Genomic DNA, 19922 nt, shown 5'->3' with positions numbered 1-19922 from the left:
ACTTGTTTTTACATTGTCAGCAGTACAGATGGTTGCCATGAAAGAAGCTGCACAAAGCAATTTAAAAGATGACTGATTGCCCCATTGTTCAACAGAAAGCACAGATTGCTGCACATGATTAGGTCTGGAATTCTGCTACCATGGTGCAGAGATGCTGGCATTCTGAATGGAATGAACGCCAGAATTTGTCCAGAGACAAAGAAGAATTGTCACAGAAAGTTAATGACCACCACTGGACTCACAAAGTACGCAGTATGTCAGATCATGCATAAAGAATTGAATTACTGAATGTGAAGACCTTATTGCTTGTGACAGCTGACACCAACAGTACAATTTGTGGCTTATGCAAAGAAACAAACTATTCTGGTTACACAGGCAACTTATAATTTGATATTGTAAACTAACGCTGACCTGACAGCTTCCTACTACAATAACCGTAACAGTCAATGTGTGGTGTTACATATCCCTCCAGGAGAGTAGCGTGAACAGTATGTCTACCAAGCTGGTGAATGATGGATGCTCACGATATTTAAATCATATAATAGTTTAGTTAGAAATGGGAAGCTGTTTGGGTATTTTTGTTATCTGTTTTGCGTATGACGCATTGCAGTATAACCACTGAGTTGCGTAACTGCGTGGGCTCAGTGTATTCTCCTTGAGTCAGCATCCTGTACTGGAGTAGTGCAGTGCGAAAATGGTTCAAATGGTTCTAAGAACTATGGGACTTAACATCTGAGGTCATCAGTCCCCTAGACTTAGCACTACTTAAACCTAACTAACCTAAGGACATCACACACATCCATGTCCGAGGCAGGATTCAAACCTGCGACTGCTCGGTCACAGTGGCCAGCTAGTGCAGCGCACCACCAAGTAAAATTGTGTGCCATAACAAAGCATCATGATGTAAAAAAAGAGGGAAAGAAAGAAACCAACTGAAATGTTAATTAATGTATTCTGAAGTATGAATTGCCCATGGCCTTGCTGCAGAGGTAACACCAGTTTCCATGAAATCACTGAAGTTAGGTGCTGTCAGGCTTGGTTAGCATTTGAGTGGGTGATCGTCCGGGTGTTGGCAAGTGGGGTACACTCAGCCCATGTGAGGCCTACTGAGGAGCTGCCATATTTATCCAATTATAAAACGAGGTTTTTTCCCCAAATCATCACTGAAAAAATAAAGGGTTGTCTTATGTTCACTGATTAAACTATTGCTGCCAAGGTTAATATTTTTACGTTGTTTAATAAAGTACATAGGTATGTAGGGGTTGTCTTACATTTATCCTACAGATACAGCTCTGGCTATTGAAGTCATGTGTAGATTTATTTTTTACAATTTGGAATGTTACGGCTGGGCAAATGATACTCACCTTCGAACAGGCTCAAGTTTCCCAATGTGCCAAAGTGTTTGATACAGTATCGATGTTGCTCGAATAATCATGTGACATTTGACTGGCACAGTAATAGTGCAAGGGATACACAAGAAACTATAAACTAGCCACTACAACAATCTATTGCCCTGCTTAAAATTTGACAATTTTGTGAAACATGGGAGGAAATAGCACCAAATTCTACCAGCTTACAAACTCTTGTTGTATTTGAACAGGTTTGCAATAAAAGTTCTCATACATGTATGGATGCCGTCTACAAACATTATGCTGCTTTTTAATTGAAGGTAACATTCAACAGTGAAAATGTTACCCTTCAAAAAAACATTACTTGTTTCTGCAACCAGATCAATATTTTATTTGATTATGAGAGACCGCAATGATTTACTAAGTGGGTTGCAAATGAGAAATTCAGCCGCTATCCATGTATTAGAATATAGGATCAAAACATTACCAGCTTGCGATGCTGACATTGAGGTGAAACACAAAGGAAAGTTTGTCCAGAATGAAATGTCTATCAATCAAAATACACTGACTGTAATTGCTGCTGCGAGAATAAATTACAGCAGTAAGACTCACAGTCGGAGGTGGTACCAACAGATGGTGGGATGAATACAAGCACGTGAATTGGACTGGATCATGATTGTGATCTTTTATTTGTGTATTAGTTGCTGTTGTTACATATGACATGCACCCTAGATTATATTGCAGTCTGTGTTTCACAGCTGCTCAAGCTTGGCACTCTGGTAGGATTGGAGGGAGTGGGAGTGGTGAGTGGGCAGCAAATTACATTGTTTTGCCAACCATGGGAATGTATACCATATACTTTGGCCTTTCAAGAACATTTACCACATTTAAACTACAGTTTGACTAATCCATTTGTAGTTGTAATCACCTATCCCATCAACGGCAGGGCTACCTGTGAAACCAGTCATGTAATTTACAAGCAAAGCTGCAACCACTGTGCTGCATTCTATGTAGGCACGACAACCAACAAGCTGTTTGTCCGCATGAATGGTCACCGACAAAATGTGGCCAAAAAACAAGAGGACCACCCTGTTACTGAACACGCTGCCAAATATGATATCCCTCATCTCAATAACTTCTTCACAACCTGTGCCATATGGATCCCTCCCACCAACACTAGCTTTTCTGAACTGCGCAGGTGGGAACTTTCCCTGCAACACATCCTATGTTCCTGTACCCCTTCTGGTCTCAGCCTTCGTTAGTCACTGTCCTCACCCATCCAGACCCATCCCTGTTCCCATTCCACCATTACACAGCCATCATTTCACTGCCACACACAATCTTTAAATTTCTTTTTATTTGTCTCCTTTCCGCTACTCCCCCCACCCTCCCGCCCCCCTTCTCTCCTGCCCACTGTCTAAACTGCAACACTTCACTGCCCCCCCCCCCCCCCCATACTACCCCTCCCCCTCCCTGCCCTAGCCTCCTCCTTACACCCACCCTTCAGTTATCTGAGACTGCAGATGTGTGTGCAAGTTGTGTTTGCATTTGCATTTGCCCGTGTGTGTGTGTGGGGGGGGGGGGGGGGGGGGGGGGCCTGGGTGCGTGTGTAGTATTGTGTATATTGCTGACAAAGGCCTTAATGGCCGAAAGCTATAATTGTGTGAATCTTTTTGTTTTGCCTATCGCAATGCAGTAAATGAAGCAGGCAAAAAGGAATACAAACGTCTCAAAAATGAGACCGACAGGAAGTGCAAAATGGCTAAGCAGGGATGGCTAGAGGATAAATGTAAGGACGTAGAGGCTTATCTCACTAGGGGTAAGATAGATACTGCCTACAGGAAAATTAAAGAGACCTTTGGAGAAAAGAGAACCACTTGTATGGATATCAAGGGCTCAGATGGAAACCCAGTTCTAAGCAAAGAAGGGAAAGCAGAAAGGTGGAAGGAGTATATAGAGGGTCTATACAAGTGCGATGTACTTGAGGACAGTATTATGGAAATGGAAGAGGATGTAGATGAAGATGAAATGGGAGATATGATACTGCGTGAAGAGTTCGACAGAGCGCTGAAAGACCTGAGTTGAAACAAGGCCCCGGGAGTAGACAACATTCCATTAGAGCTACTGGCGGCCTTGAGAGAGCCAGTGCTGACAAAACTCTACCATCTGGTGAGCAAGATGTATGAGACAGGCGAAATACCCTCAGACTTCAAGAAGAATATAATAATCCCAATCCCAAGGAAAGCAGATGTTGACAGATGTGAAAATTACCGAACTATCAGTTTAATAAGTCAAGGCTGCAAAATATTAACGCGAATTCTTTACAGACGAATGGAAAAACTAGTAGAAGCCGACCTTGGGGAAGATCAGTTTGGATTCCGTAGAAATACTGGAACACGGGAGGCAATACTGACCCTACGGCTTATCTTAGAAGCTAGATTAAGGAAAGGCAAATCTACATTTCTAGCATTTGTAGACTTAGAGAAAGCTTTTGACAATGTTGACTGGAATACTCTCTTTCAAATTCTGAAGGTGGCAGGGGTAAAATACAGAGAGCGAAAGGCTATTTACCAGTTGTACAGAAACCAGATGGCAGTTATAACTGTCGAGGGGCATGAGAGGGACACAGTGGTTGGGAAGGGAGTGAGACAGGGTTGTAGCCTCTCCCCGATGTTATTCAATCTGTATATTGAGCAGGCAGTGAAGGAAACAAAAGAAAAATTCGGAGTAGGTATTAAAATCCACAGAGAAGAAATAAAAACTTTGAGGTTCGCCAATGACATTGTAATTCTGTCAGAGACAGCAAAGGACTTGGAAGAGCAGTTGAACGGAATGGATGGCGTCTTGAAGGGAGGATATAAGATGAACATCAACAAAAGCAAAACGAGGATAATGGAATGTAGTCGAATTAAGTCGGGTGATACTGAGGGTATTAGATTAGGAAATGAGACACTTAAAGTAGTAAAGGAGTTTTGCTATTTGGGAAGCAAAATAACTGATGATGGTCGAAGTAGAGAGGATATAAAATGTAGACTGGCAATGGGAAGGAAATCGTTTCTGAAGAAGAGAAATTTGTTAACATCGAATATAGGTTTAAGTGTCAAGAAGTCGTTTCTGAAAGTATTTGTATGGAGTGTACCCATGTATGGAAGTGAAACATGGAGTATAAATAGTTTAGACAAGAAGAGAATAGAAGCCTTCGAAATGTGGTGCTACAGAAGAATGCTGAAGATTAGATGGGTAGATCACATAACTAATGAGGAGGTGCTGAATAGGATTGGGGAGAAGAGATGTTTGTGGCACAACTTGACTAGAAGAAGGGATTGGTTGGTAGGACATGTTCTGAGGCATCAATGGATCACCAATTTAGTATTGGAGGGCAGTGTGGAAGGTAAAAATCGTAGAGGGAGACCAAGAGACGAATACACCAAGCAGATTCAGAAGGATGTAGGTTGCAGTAGGTACTGGTAGATGAAGAAGCTTGCACAGGATAGAGTAGCATGGACAGCTGCATCAAATCAGTCTCAGGACTGAAGACCACAACAACAACAACAACAACCGCAACTCAGCATCTCCACTATATGGTGAGTAGCAACTTTCCTTCCTAATATGGTTTTTAGTATTTATTTTTCAAATGGCTGTGGCTAAGTGTGGATCACATTATAACCCCAGTGACCATGAGTTCAACATCTAGTTACTTCTAGACCTTTTCTGTCATCAAACATGACTTAACAAGATATGAGAGCTGGTTCACAAATTATAGAAAGGACTATTACACAATCATGCTTAGTAAATAATGGTTTTCAAACTGATCTATTTAATTTTTTTAGGTGATGCACACCTCAGCCCAAGAGATATGAGGACCACATGAAAATGTCAGTATTTACTAAACTGAGCTATTTGTGTCACACGAATTTCGTGCAACACTAACATGGTCCAAGGTATGCTGTACTAATATATTTATACCTTTCACATAGAAGCCCACTGCCAGGTGTTGCGCACATCCCACATCACTGACCTGCAATTTCTCATTTATTGTGAAATGCCTCCTCCAAACTGCTACTTCAGATGTACAAACAGATTCAATCTACTTTTCATTACAACCAGGCTAAAGGAAAATTATAAAAAACATCCAAATGAACTGGAGGCACAGTTGCCATAGCAAAGGTGGAAACGGCTGGCTGAGTGTTGTCCTGAAGAAGGACCAAAACTAATGACAGCATCCATCCTTTGCATATTCTGCACAGCCCTCTGGATCAATTGTAATGTTTCAGCATGCTTCAAGTCAATAAGCAGCTCTCCTTAGCTACCCAAAACTCTGCGGCCAAGTAATTCTAGTCAGAGGAAATAAGATCAGATACACTGTTTGTTCTGTAGACTCATAGTGAGAAAATCCACGAGGAAACAGAAAATCCAGAAAACAAAAACATTTAATACATATTTATAAAAGACCTGAATATGTTTATATTCCTTCTGCAGACCCTAAGGGTGGTGAGCACCAACCAAGAGAAAGTAAACTAAAGTAGTAAATCACTAAGAGAGAAGGAAATCGCTGTCTTCCATTAAAGAGTACTGAACTAAAGGAGTAAATTAAAAAATGAACTGATTTTTCATTTACTCTTGAAGTACTTATTTACTCCGTAACTGGTGGAGAGCACTATCAATGAGCACACTACTGCATTAGCAGCTTCAGAAGGAAATGAGGCCAAAATTTACTCGTAAGCAGTAGTAGGAGTTAAGTTAGAAAGTAAGGTGTGTCCTTTGGTTTCTGTGTGTTAAATGTCAAATCCTATTGATTACTTGGACTATGAAGAATATATGGAGATGGAGGAAGAGGTAGCATTCCAAATATGATGGTTTTAATGGGGAGGACAAACACATTTGCGATGTACAACGACAATGATTTTAATGAGCATTTTGGTTTAGTGAGGAATCTTTTGAGTCAATGCTTGGTATGCTGTTACCGTTAGTTTAGTTGTGATCTTCAGTCCTGAGACTGGTTTGATGCAGCTCTCCATGCTACTCTATCCTGTGCAAGCTTCATCTCCCAGTACCTGGAGCCGTTATTGCAGCATAATTTTGACAGGAACTGTGCTTTGTCTTCTAAGCTGCAAATTCTCTGTGGACTGTGAATCTTTTGTGCTGGTACTTATCAAATCACAGCAGGGGATCTCAGGTTAGGTTAGGTTAGTGTTGTTTAATGTCCCGTCGACAACGAGGTCATTAGGGACGGAGCGCAAGCTCGAGTTAGGGAAGGATGGGGAAGGAAATCGGCTGTGCTCTTTCAAAGGAACCATCCCGGCATTTGCCTGAAACGATGTAGGGAAATCACGGAAAACCTAAATCAGGATGGCTGGAGATGGGATTGAACCGTCGTCCTCCCGAATGCGAGTCCAGTGTTTAACCACTGCGCCACCTCGCTCGGTTGTCATAGGAGTCATAGATGGTGTACAGATACCTGTACATTGTCCTTCTGGAGCAAAAGCAGAACTAACAGAAATTGCAAGAATTCATTTTCCATTAAAATGTACAAATTGTCTGTGATTCCAATATGAAAACTTTGAATGTAGTAGGCTGCTGGCCAGGTTCCATGCATGATTCCCGCATTTGGGGCAATAGTAGAGTTGCAGCAGAATTTGAAAATGGACAATATGATGGGTTGCTTTTTGGAGATAGTGGATATGCTCTATCCAAACAACTTATGACTCCCATGTTTTGACCACACACAGGAATCAAAGGGCACTGCATTAGAGCCCATATTGTTGCCAGATGTGCAACAGAGCATACATTTGGTGTTTGGAAGAAAAATTCTCCAACTCTCACTAAAACAATGTGATATATATGAAACAAATGTGGGAATATTATTGTGGCTACTGCAGTTCTGCACAACCTTGCAGTAAAAGTTGGAGATGTGTTTCACCCTGATGTTGTGGAGGTGAATGACACTGACCAACATTCATTTCAGCCATAAACGGATGCTGCAGGCCAAGGTATCAGAAGGTCTGTTCTACTTAATTGCTTTAATTACAATTGTATTTAATTTGTTAGTAAAATAACAAGTTAGTATAGAGACTTTCCCTTCTTAAATGAATGAATAAGCACTGGATTGTTACTACTGCTGTAAAAGGTGACCCATTTTATTTATGTTTAATTTATAGCCATGTTTCTCTATTTTCTTCTTCTTCTTCTTCTTCTTCTTCTTCTTCTTCTTCCTCCTCCTCTTCTTCTTTTGCAAATGGGGGATTAACATTTTAATTTTATTTTTTGCTTCAGTATACAAAGTTATTGAATACAGATGTTTCGGTTATTTCTAAGAAAAACAAGATGTCTACTTTCATAATCTTGCTAAATACAAATAAATATTAGAATGCGGTAATTAGAAAAATTAAATATACTGATGCTGAATCATAAACACAAATAATGTGAAACAAGAACATATTAACCACTGGAAAAAATATCCAGAAAATAAAATTTGTTTTATACATGTAAAACATTTTCATACTCATTTACAAAAACCTAAATTTCTTGAGCATATTGCCTGAAGAATCAATATCTACCGTTTGCTCCATTTCATTCATGAATTTATTCATAACTTCCATTTTAAGGTTATGCTCTTCTTTTGTGATTTTTCTTTGTCTTTCAAGTAACAACATTTTTGCATTATATTCCTCTCATATTAAACACATTTTTAATGAATGAAGTTCATCTGCTTCTTCCAACAACTCCCTGTTCTTCACTACAATTGCATGTTCTCTGCCTTTTTTTCATTATTGTGTCTTCTGACAAGCTCTCACCAGAGAATGCAAGCCGAGGTTCATGACTACAGGATAAAGTTTCACATTCAGCAGTTTCATCGCTATCTTCTGAGTACTTTTCATCATCGACGCTGCTAGAAATGATCACACTGTATTCAGTTGTGTCACTGTCATTAACTCCAGCTAGGTCCTCAAAAACCTGTGGGAGTGTATCAATATCCATTTGGCTTACATCATCTATCTCCACCTCTGCTACTCCACTGCCAGTTTGGAATTGTTCTTGATTACATTCAGGTTTCATTACCTTTTCTTTCACTTTCATTTCTTTCCACATTACTTTAAGCTGCTCTTGTGATCTTATGTGTAAGAGCTTCTGCATTGTATTCAATGTGTCTTTTTCCCAAGCATCCGTTTTCCTTTTTAGCATGCTGACATCATGCTTTTTAAATTCAATAGTAGTTATGCACTTATTCATTATTTCAGCAGACTGCTCTTTTTCACTTTCTGTTTTTTTCTCTTTTTTTTGGGATTTCCCTTAACACTTAAATTGTCCTTGGCTACCTCCAGGTTGCTGTTAGCTCATACCTCAAGTGGCAAAAATATTGTATATGGCGTTGCTTGGATAACACGTCTCCCCACCCCCAACAATGTACAGTGGTAGTTGTAGATGGTGGGGTTAAGGACTGAATAATACATTCATCCATTAACAGCATGTTTATTTTTCATAATACACCAATCTTATCATTAATGCAATAGCATTTAGCTTTTTTGAATTTTAATAACCCTTTATAGATAGAATTGTCAAAAGATGATGCAATAATGTCTGCCGAGAATCAATATTTTCTGAGAGAAAACAATATGCACATGCCAGCAGTGTGCAGAAATGACTTACTTCTTTAGTAAAAAGGTGTTACTACTATAGTTATAACTAAAGAAGTAAACAGAAATTGAGCTCTCCAAGAGTTACTATATTACTACAGATGTAATTTACTAATGTAGTCCAGACTAAAGACGTAAGAGTTACTACAAGAGTAATTTATACTAGTCTGATGCCCACCACCCTAAGTCAAATGGTTCTCAAGAATGTGAAAAAAGTAAAACATTTGTCTTGTAGAATCTCTCTGTGTGTGTGTGTGTGTGTGTGTGTGTGTGTGTGTGTGTGTGTGTCACCCATACACACGTGTGTGCATAAATATGTAATTAAATATGTAATGTGTACTCTAGCACATTAAAAGATTTGTCTGCCCCCCCCCCCCCCCCCAAAGGTTCTCCGTTATGATGCAACATGCAATAGAGGATCACTTTGGGAACTTCGAAATTGTCATCCAATACACGAAAACTTGTCTAATGAGGCATTTCTCCAAATGCCCTATCAATCTGAAATCTTTGTCAACACAATTTCCCTCACCAGTTCACTTTTATTTTGATTGTCACAGTATCATACAGATCATAATTTGATATTTACACTCAAAGCCAACAGAACATACTTGATACGAGACTACTGCAGAGAGGCAAAGAATAGAAGCAGACCATAAAAACTGTCTTGATTTTAGATACATGTGTAAAACTAGTCACGAGTACCTTCATTATTTTTCACATGGGTACATGTCATAAGAGACTTTTTGAATGCATTAGTTTTTTGTTCTTTGTGTGGAGCTCCAAATGAGTTTGTGCAATATACAGGGTGATTCAAAAAGAATACCACAACTTTAAAAATGTGTATTTAATGAAAGAAACATAATATAACCTTCTGTTATACATCATTACAAAGAGTATTTAAAAAGGTTTTTTTAACTCAAAAACAAGTTCAGAGATATTCAATATGACCCCCTCCAGACACACGAGCAATATCAACCCGATACTCCAACTCGTTCCACACTCTCTGTAGCATATCAGGCGTGACAGTTTGGATAGCTGCTGTTATTTCTCGTTTCAAATCATCAATGGTGGCTGGGAGAGGTGGCCGAAACACCATATCCTTAACATACCCCCATAAGAAAAAATCGTAGGGGGTAAGATCAGGGCTTCTTGGAGGCCAGTGATGTCACGGGCTGCCTGGCAGCCGATCCATCGCCTTGGGTAGTTGACATTCAGGTAGTTATGGACAGATAAGTGCCAATGTGGTGGCGCTCCATCCTTTTTCGTAGGACTCTATACAGTTGATTGTGGAATTTGCAGCTCTCTGCTAGCTCTGCGAGTCGATTTTCCTGGGCTGCGAACAAATGCTTGCTGGATGCGTGCTACATTTTCATCACTCGTCCAGAACTTTTCCCTTTGCACAAACACCCATTCTCTGTAAACTGTTTATACCAACGTTTAAAACACCACCCATCAGGAGGTTTAACACCATACTTCGTTCGAAATGCATGCTGAACAACTGTCGTCGATTCACTTTTGCCGTACTCAATAACACAAAAAGCTTTCTGTTGAGCGGTCGCCATCTTAGCATCAACTGACGCTGACGCCTAGTCAACAGCGCCTCAAGCGAACAAATGTACAACTAAATGAAACTTTATAGCTCCCTTAATTCGCCGACAGATAGTGCTTAGCTCTGCCTTTTGTCGTTGCAGAGTTTTAAATTCCTAAAGTTGTGGTATTCTTTTTGAATCACCCTGTATATCAATAAAAATGGAGGCTTCCTAAATAGAATAGAAAAAAAATAGTGGAAAGGCTTCAGTGTGGAGAGCAAAAAAATAATGAATTTATGGAGTGAGACCCCACTAGGGCTAAGTTCTCTAAGTTAAGTTAAGCTTATAGAAACAGGGGTTAAGAAATGGACTTCACTATTTTTCTGAATTTTTATTTATCACACTTCATCTTGTGAACAGCTCAATATCAGGGGCCATAATGCTGATAAGTGATTATAAGCTGAACTTACTAACAATACAGGCTTCAAGCACAGGAAAAATAGAATTTCTAATGGTCGCAACTGCATTAAGAGTAGTGGTATAAGAGTAATGTCTCAAACTTCTATTTTATAAGGACTGACGTCAGAAACTGGGAGACTTCTATTTCAAGTTTCTTCTATGCTCCAGTTGCTCACATGTATCAAAATTTATACTACATTATTTAACTATATCAAAAGAAAATTCAGTCAAGAAAACTAACAAAATTATGAGGCAGTGCTTACCTGCAGGAGCAGAAATATGTAGTACTGCTGAAACACTTCTTATCACTCAGAACTAATAGTTCCTTCCTTGGGGAAGGGAGAGGGATAGGTTGTAGAAGGCTGAAAAGGAAGGGTAGGTCAATCAGACCACCTGCAGTGAGAATAAGGATAGGCAGAGCTGAAGCTTCATCTGTCTCCTTCCAGAGGAAGGCACTATTAGTACCAAAACTAGGAAGTGTGTCACATTTATGTATGTCTACTGGCAGTAATTAATTTTTTACAAGGACTAATGAGGCCCACCACATTAAATCGGTTAATGCTTCAAATCAGTCATTCTCAGATTACTTTCAGCTTCCATAAAAGAATAAAATAAAGTACTACTGCCACCAATAATTCTAGTTTTATCTGATGTTTGGGTCATTACCTTGAAATAGTTAAGGATCTTTAAAGGTCGGCAGTGCTCCAAAGCACAATTTGAGCCTTTCACTTTCAATATTTGCAATATCTCTTTTAACTCCATAACATCATAGAATCTAACAGTACTTGCAATGTGTGAAATGGAAGCAGAATCATCGTCTGGGCCTGAAACATTGTGGAATTCATACATACATTGGCACTGGTATCTGAACTTAAAAAAGCACGGCCAATCATGAAGAATGTAAACATACCTTCAGATATGACAATTCGGAATCCATTTTTACTTATAAATGGACTTGATACAACTATTTCACCAGATGCAGTATCAAAAGAATGCTCTAAAGATGTAAATATATTCCACAGTTCTGGACCTAGCAAACTAAGAAATACAGTATTTAATGTCAGTTTTGTTGGGAAATGGCAATACAAACAGAAAAATATTTAAAAAGAAAGCAAACAAATATTCTTATTAACTTGCAGAAACATAAATATTGGTTGTTCATTAAGCATTCAAGTACTAATACAAGGATTTATTAGCAAGACTTGTAAATTTCTATTTAATAATGGGAAATTTTGCTCAGCAGCATGCTCACTAGTAGCTACGATTCTTGTTAACAGTGTCGTAAATTTCACTCTCAATAACTGCCTTGGATGGTCACCAAACATGATATTAGTAATTGAAGATTGGGTGAAACTGGAACGAGAAAGTTCAGAAATTATCAACATCTTGCAGAACATATGTTGGAAAGATGCATGGGGCTCTCCAGGAGGTGTGGGTGCACAGCAATAAGCAGGAACACTTGGATTAGCAATAGGGATGGCGGTTATCAGTGACACTACTGGTTTTCAGTTATATAGTTTTTTTCCAATGCCAGTTTAACCAGATTCTTAAAACTGCACAAAATAACCAGTTTCTGAAATAAGTGTTTTTCAGTTTCTTATTTCTATTATTTCATATATTAAATGTAGAAATCATAGAAAGATTCAAACATTATGACTTAAAGATACATAAAATCAAAATATTAAATTAAACAGGCTAATAAAAGAAAAGTTAGTCTGTCCACTGTTCCCCGCTTTTCTCGAAAAGTGATAAGTGGCTGACTACTACAAAAAATCACCTATTGATTCTAATTTTTTTAAATTCTACTCAAAAATCATGTTGTAATTCTGGACCATTCACTATTTGGACAAAGTCAGTGCTAAGGAGTGAAAATTGAGTTTGAAGACTCTGTTTTTCATGTTAATATGTCCGTTTTCAAGAGCAACAAGCAGATAAAGGCATATGAGGTTCATTCAAATGAAACCTGGTCAGTGCATCTGCCTTTGCCTTACACGTAAGGTGGCACCAAGTAACTGGGGGAATAGAGCCTGACACGTGCGCACCGTTTGATGTAGCATAGCGACAGTGTGGTTTCACACTTAAGAGAAGGTGATTACACAAGTTATCGTCCACTACCAAACATGCAGGCAAGTCAACAGGAACAACGAGAAGTGATTCGATTTTTGGTGGCACAGGGAGTTGGAGGCCATGAAATATATCAACGGATGAAGGCTGTGTACAGTGAGTACAGTCTGGGTTGTTCAAGTGTTGTGGATTGGCGCGAACAATTCCTTGAGGGGCACACGCCACTGGAAGACGATGCTCATACTAGACAGGCTCATTGTGTCATCACACCGTAAATGGTTGTGGAAGTGAATGCTTTAGTCTTGGACAACCGCAGAATCACCATGGATGAGACCCATCGGTTACTGGGTATTAGCATGGGCAACGTCACACGGACAACGAAGTGTGTGACTGGGTCCAGGCCTGGATCCGACAGCAGCTTACTAACTTCTTCAAGGATAAAATCAACCGTTGAGTATCGCAATGGGATAAATGTGCCAACAGTTTTGGCGGCTATTTTTGAGTGTGTGTACTGTGTATAACTACATTTTTGAGTCAATAAAATCATTACCCTTTTTACTAGTGCTTGGGATTCATTTGAATGCCTCTTCTATTATATAGACACAAGCAGCAGATCAGCTGCTTTCTATTTTCATTGCAAACTATGAATGAACTGCTAAATGTTACGTTTTCTCCTTATATTATATCACAAGTTTGTTGTGGTTCCTCCCATTTTAATCTTTTAAAGCAAATGGGGCATTGTACTTCACTAATACCACACTTTGTAAAAACTTCCAGACTAGGAATGGTGCCATTCTCTAACACAGTTGATGACCGACTGTCATATAAACCAGATGGGGCAAGTCTTGCACACAGCAGGTACATGCATCCCATACAAAAGGCCACTCTACATGGTATCAGGTACATTATTGTCTCAGCAGTGCTGTACCAATTCTTATGCCATGTGTTTGTTCCTTGTTTCTGCCGGCATTGTTATTAAAATCCATAGCTTCTCCCATTTTCCATAATAACGCAATATTTCAAAGCAATGCAAATTTTACAAATAAAAATTACTCATTCCTTGAAAAAGGTTTATTTAAAAATGAAACATTTCAGTACAGCTGCTATGAATAACTGATGTTTTTACCTGGTTATTAGTAAAAAAAAATACTGAAAAATACTGGTTATTCTGAACCAAAACCGGTCAGTTTTTACCATCCCTAGTTAGCAACTGCCAAAATTAATCATATTATCAGGAGTAACTGACTAAGGTGACTCAGATTAATAATCAGATGTTTCTGCTGGCCCAACAGTCTTTCAAAATAATACTGAATACATTTTATCAGAAAACTGCCTTAAACAACTAGCCTGGGGTACCACATATGAAAGAAATACTTTACAACTTTTGGCTACAGCCTTTTTGCTTTCTTCTTGGGGGTGTCATCAGTGAGAAAGGGTTTAGCAAACATGATATTACTATTCAAGAAGGTGAATTGCTGTGTACTAAAAATAACACATAAATGCACTAAAATGCCAGAAATATTCATTAAAATCACGGAAATTTACAAATAAACATGGTGAATACGTATCAAAAATGTGTCAACCATGCATTTTAAAGTAACACACCAGTATGAAAAGGGCACCCCTTGCTGACTTATACACTTTTTTAGCTTTTTCTAACATCATCTGCTGTAGTAAGTACACCTTTGTAACAGGTATTAGTTGTGTTTGGTGCAAAATGTTACTAGATATGTTTCCAAATTCACTGAAATATATGCCTCTTTTGTCCATAAAAACATTTCCCTAGTTTGAAAACGTCCTCTCCACTTCACATGACAGCAGGCATTAAAACCGCAACACAACAATGTAACTAGCACAATATTCCTATAAATGTTTCTCTGAATTGCTATCGAGTACCAAGGTGACACAGCATATACAATGTAAGGCCAAAATATTTGCCTCTGTCTGCTAAAACATTGAGTTTCAAATGTCACTATGATGTTGCTCCTTGTAATGAAAGCATAAAATTCCATAAAATACCTGCCAGTCATTTGATTAATAATGCTAATCTGCAGAAGTGTGACTAGATGTATACAAGCTGGTTCTGAATTCTTGCTTTCCCTCAAACTTTAATCGGAACATGGATGGGTTTGAGGCATGCAAAATACTTATAAATGTTGTAGGAAAGCTCTTGTAGAAAGTAATTATTTTAGGATTAAAGGAGACCATTGACTGAAAAGCAAAACCATTGTGCTGTCGATAAGCACATACAAAATAAGGAAAACTTGTTAGTTTTCAGTTAGCCTTTGATGAGATAGAATAAAACACACACACACACACACACACACACACACATGCCAATGCCCCTACATGGTGCCAGGTAGACTTACAGTGTCAATGTTATTTTACGGCAGGTGGACTGGTTGTCGTGGGGTAGTGTCACATTGGTTGTGTAGAGGGAGAGGATGCGGCAGGCAGGGAGGGAGACTGGGACTGGGTGGCTAGTGGATTGGAGAGAAGTGGCCAGTTTGCCTGCTAGGAACACAGGATGGAGGGGCAGGTGTATGGGCTTGCATGATTGTAGCAGCTGGTGGGAAGTGGCACATGCTGAAGGTGATGTGGGGAAATGAAATGGGAGGAAGTGACAGAAGGGAGGACAGTGAAACTGTTGGGAGTAGGGGGCAGGGACAATGAGTTACCTGAGGTTGAAGCCAGGATGATTACAGTAGTGGAGGATGTGTTGTAAGAATAACTCCCATCTGTGCAGTTCAGAGAAGTTGGTGATGGAGGGAAGAATCCAGATGGCTCTGGTTGTGAAGCAGGCACTGAAATTGAGCATAGGATTTCCAGCTGTATGTGGTGCCATCGGGTGGTCACTTTTGTTCTTGACAACAGTTTGGCAGCGGTCATTCATCCTGGTTGACAGCCGGTTGGTAGTCACACCTAGATAAAATGCTGTGCAGTAAGTGCAGTGGAGTATCACATAGCTGCTTTCGCACGTGACCTGGCCTCTGATGGGATAGGATAAGCCTGTGACTGGGCTGGAGTAGGAGGTGCTGGATGAGTGGATTGGGCAGGTCTTGCACCTAGGTACACCACAAGGATATGAACCCTGTGCCAAGGGGTTGGGAGTGGGAGTGGCATAGGGATGGACAAGGATGTAGTGCAGGTTGGGTGGGCAACAGAACGCCACTTTAGGAGGGGGTGAGAAGGGTCTTGGGTATGATGTTCCTCATTTAAAGTCAGGACAAGTGATGAACAAAGCCCTAGCAAAGGACATCGTTCAGTTGTTCCAGTCCAGGGTCATACTGGTTGACAAGGGGAGTGCTCCATTGCAGCTGAGCTGATTCTTGGAAGGGGGGGGGGGGGGGGGAGGGGGAGAATATGGTAAGGAAAATTTGGTTGCAGACTAGGTTCGGGGAGTAATGCCTATCTGTGAAGGCCTAAGTGAGGCCTTCAGCATACTGGGCAAGTAAATTCTCGTCATTGCAGATATGCTGTCCATCAGTGGCTAGGCTGTATGGAAGGCATTTTTTGGTGTGAAAGAGATGGCAGCTATCGAAATGCAGGTACTGTTGGTGGTTAATGGGTTTAATATGAACAGAGTTGGGGATGGTGGAGGTGGAGGTCAACGTCCAGGAAGGTGGTGGTGCATTGAGCAGAGGAGGACCAGATGAAGCAGATGGGAGAAAAGGTGTTGAGGTTGTGAGGAATGTGAATAGAATGTCTTGGTTCTGACTCCTCTATCCTGTCACCCCCACCCAATTTATGTCCCCACTTTGCCTTCACCGTGTGCCACTTCCCACGAGCTGTTACAATCCCATCTACCAGCCCATATACCTGCCACCTCTCTCTCCCACATTCCTAGCCAGTAAATTGACAGCCTCTCTCCAAGCCACTAACCACCCACTCTCGGTCCCTCTCCCTTCCTCTTGCCTCCCTCTACCTCTTTCCACCAACCCACCTCCACCACAACCAGTCAACAACCTGCTGCATGAAAGTGCATAAGAAATGCACACATGAATGGAGATTCTTTTCTTTTCTTTTTTTTGGCTTAAAATTTTTATTACCTACCTCATTTCCTTAAATGGGACAAAATGCATGTATTACACCTATAGATTTATTTATTCTTATTCAAGAATTCATCTATGGTATAGAAGGAGTTGCCAAGGACATATGATTTCAATTTATTTTTGAAACTATTACTGCTATCTGCCAGACATTTTATTTCATCCGGTAATTTATCGAAAAGTTTTACAGCAGCATTTTTGCCCCTTTCTGTGCCAAAGATAGGTTAAGTAGAGGATAATGTAAGTCTTTCTTTCTTCTGGTATTATAATCTTGAATGCCACTGTTGTTTTTAAATTGGTCCATGTTGTTGAGAACAATTTCATTACCAAGTAATGTACTGTGAGGCTGTTGTAAGAATTCCTAACCTTTTAAATGGGTGCCTACAAGATGTGTGACTATGAGCCCCACCCATTATTCTAACCACTTTCTTTTGAGCAGTAAATACTTTTTGCCTAAGAGTTACTCCAGAATATTATTCTGTATGACATCAGAGAGTGATAGTATGCAAAGTATGTTAGCTTGCTAATTTCTATATCCTCAGAATTAGCAATTATTCTGATTGCAAAAGTAACTGAACCTAGTCGCTTTAGGAGATCGAAAATATTAATTTTTCAATTAAGATTCTCATCTATATGTACACCTAAAAACTTAGTATGCTCTACCCTGGCTATTGACTTCTGTTGATATGTTATATTTATTGACGGGACTGCACTTCTTACAGTAAAAAATTGGATGTATTCTGTTTTTTCAAAGTTCAGAGCAAGCCCTTTCGCAGAAAACCAATTAACTACTTTTCCAAAGACATTATTTGTATCATTTTCTATTAGAGTTTCTTTTACTGGATTAATAATGATGCTTGTATCATCAGCAAACAGTGTCAGTTTAGCCTTCTTGTTTCAGATAAGAAGGGAAGTCATTCACATACATCAAGAACAGAGGGGGACCCATAATCGAACCCCATGGAACAACTAATGTATTTCACCCCAGTTACAGCAAGTGGGAAATTTTCTTAAATCACTTAATCCATATAAAGAAACTTTTTGCTTTGTGTTCTGTAGATATAACTTAAACCACTCAACGCTGTTCCATTTATACCATAGAAATGTAATTTCTATAACATAATGTCATGGTTCTCACAACCAAATGCTTTGGACAAGTCTCAGAAAATTCCTATTGGTGACACTTTACCATTTAAAAACCCTATTATGTGGGCAGTGAAATTGTATATTGCTGTTTCAGTAGAACAGCATTTTTGAAATCCAAACTGTGATTTATTAAGTATCCCATTACTGTTGAGATGGCTAACCACTCTTGACTACATTAATTTCTCAACAATTTTTGAAAATGCTGTAAGCAATGATACTGGACGGTAATTATTGACAATTGTGGTACTCCCTTTCTTTTAGAGAGGCTTGACAATGGCATATTTTAACTTGTCTGGGAAAATACCTTGAGTTAGTAATGCATTACAGATGTGACTAAGAACATCAGCTTAACTGCTCCACATTATTTTAACATCTTGTTAGAGATGTCATCTACTCCAGCAGAACATTTATTTTTCAAAGATTTAATGATATTCCTTATTTCACAAGAGGTTGTTAGATGAAACCTAATGTGACTAGGGTTTCTCAAAACCAACTCTTCTGTGTATTGTAAGGCTTTTTCTTTTAAACTATTCTTGCCAATTTTTTCACCTACACATAAGAAATCGTTGTTAAATATATTAGCTACTTGTGTACTGATGGTTAAGACGGTCTCATTCTCTTTAATAGTATACTACCTACCCCAGTGGTTACTTTTCACGTCTCTCTTCTAACAACATTCCATATTTATTTGATTTTATTGCCTGAGTTGTTAATTTCATCTCTAATATACACATTTTTTTTTTTTTTATTTTCTGACAACTTTTCTCAGTATGTTACAATAATTTTTATAGTGTAAAATTATTTCTGGGTCTTTACTAATTCTCGCTGTCTCATACAATTTTTTTTCTTTCTGTGTTTTTCCTCTCTCTCTCTCTCTCTCTCTCTCTCTCTCTCTGTGTGTGTGTGTGTGTGTGAGACTCTAGCTCGTCAAAGGATAACTTGAAAGCTTTCCTCCTTTCCTGTGTACCTATTGACAATTCAGCACTTCTGATTTTTGGTGAGGGCTCTCCTTTAATCCTAAAGTCTTTACAAAATACATATTTAAAAATTGAAAATTAGAAATTAGAAAACTATAGATATATATAGTGTAATCAACTGCTTCAATGTACACAAAAATCATTAGATGAGCAGCACTGTTTACTCTAGAGATAATTTTGCAGTTTGGATTAGAAAAAGTTGGGGACACATGTGACGTGAAAAATATTTTAAAACTGACAGTGTGGACAGCTTTAGGTTTGTTCAATCTGACTGACTGCTTAAGATTTCACTGTACTAAGAGAAACATACCTTTGTAACAATTTCTAATTGTAATTACAATATAAAGAAACCTTATGCTATGTGCCTCACCTCGTACAAGAGGTTCAGGGAACAACAATGTTTTTGTAACATCATCTTGAAATATTCTATTCTGGAAGCAGCTACAATGAACACATTACCACAACATTTTCTTTAGGATGCAGGGATCTCAATTATTCCATTACTGTGATATGTTCCAACCAAGTTACATCTTTAAACATGAGGTGGAGAACCATAAACTATTCTGATACCTGTGTCTATACGACTGTATCTGTGACAACGATGAGGAACATGTTTTCATTTTCCAAATGGATCACAAAATAACAAAAATTTAAGATTCCAAAAAATATTGTGATGATGAACCCACTATGATATAATGGTACTATTCAGAAAATG

At 39.0% G+C, this 19922-nt stretch overlaps 1 protein-coding gene across 1 annotated transcript in view; it reads right to left on the bottom strand.

Moving 5' to 3' along the window:
• LOC124613136 (PMS1 protein homolog 1-like) overlaps window positions 1-19922 on the bottom strand; it is a 122595-nt gene that overhangs the window by 4087 nt on the left and 98586 nt on the right. The window contains exons 11-12 of the mRNA XM_047141753.1: window positions 11882-12009; window positions 11638-11795 (exon numbers count right to left, since the gene is read on the bottom strand). Of these exons, the coding sequence (XP_046997709.1) occupies window positions 11638-11795; window positions 11882-12009 (286 nt within the window). The remainder of the gene's footprint in view (window positions 1-11637; window positions 11796-11881; window positions 12010-19922) is intronic.

Source organism: Schistocerca americana, chromosome 4 (assembly GCF_021461395.2).
Source record: "Schistocerca americana isolate TAMUIC-IGC-003095 chromosome 4, iqSchAmer2.1, whole genome shotgun sequence".
NCBI lineage: Eukaryota > Metazoa > Arthropoda > Insecta > Orthoptera > Acrididae > Schistocerca > Schistocerca americana.
This window is presented reverse-complemented; position numbering and strand designations above follow the sequence as displayed.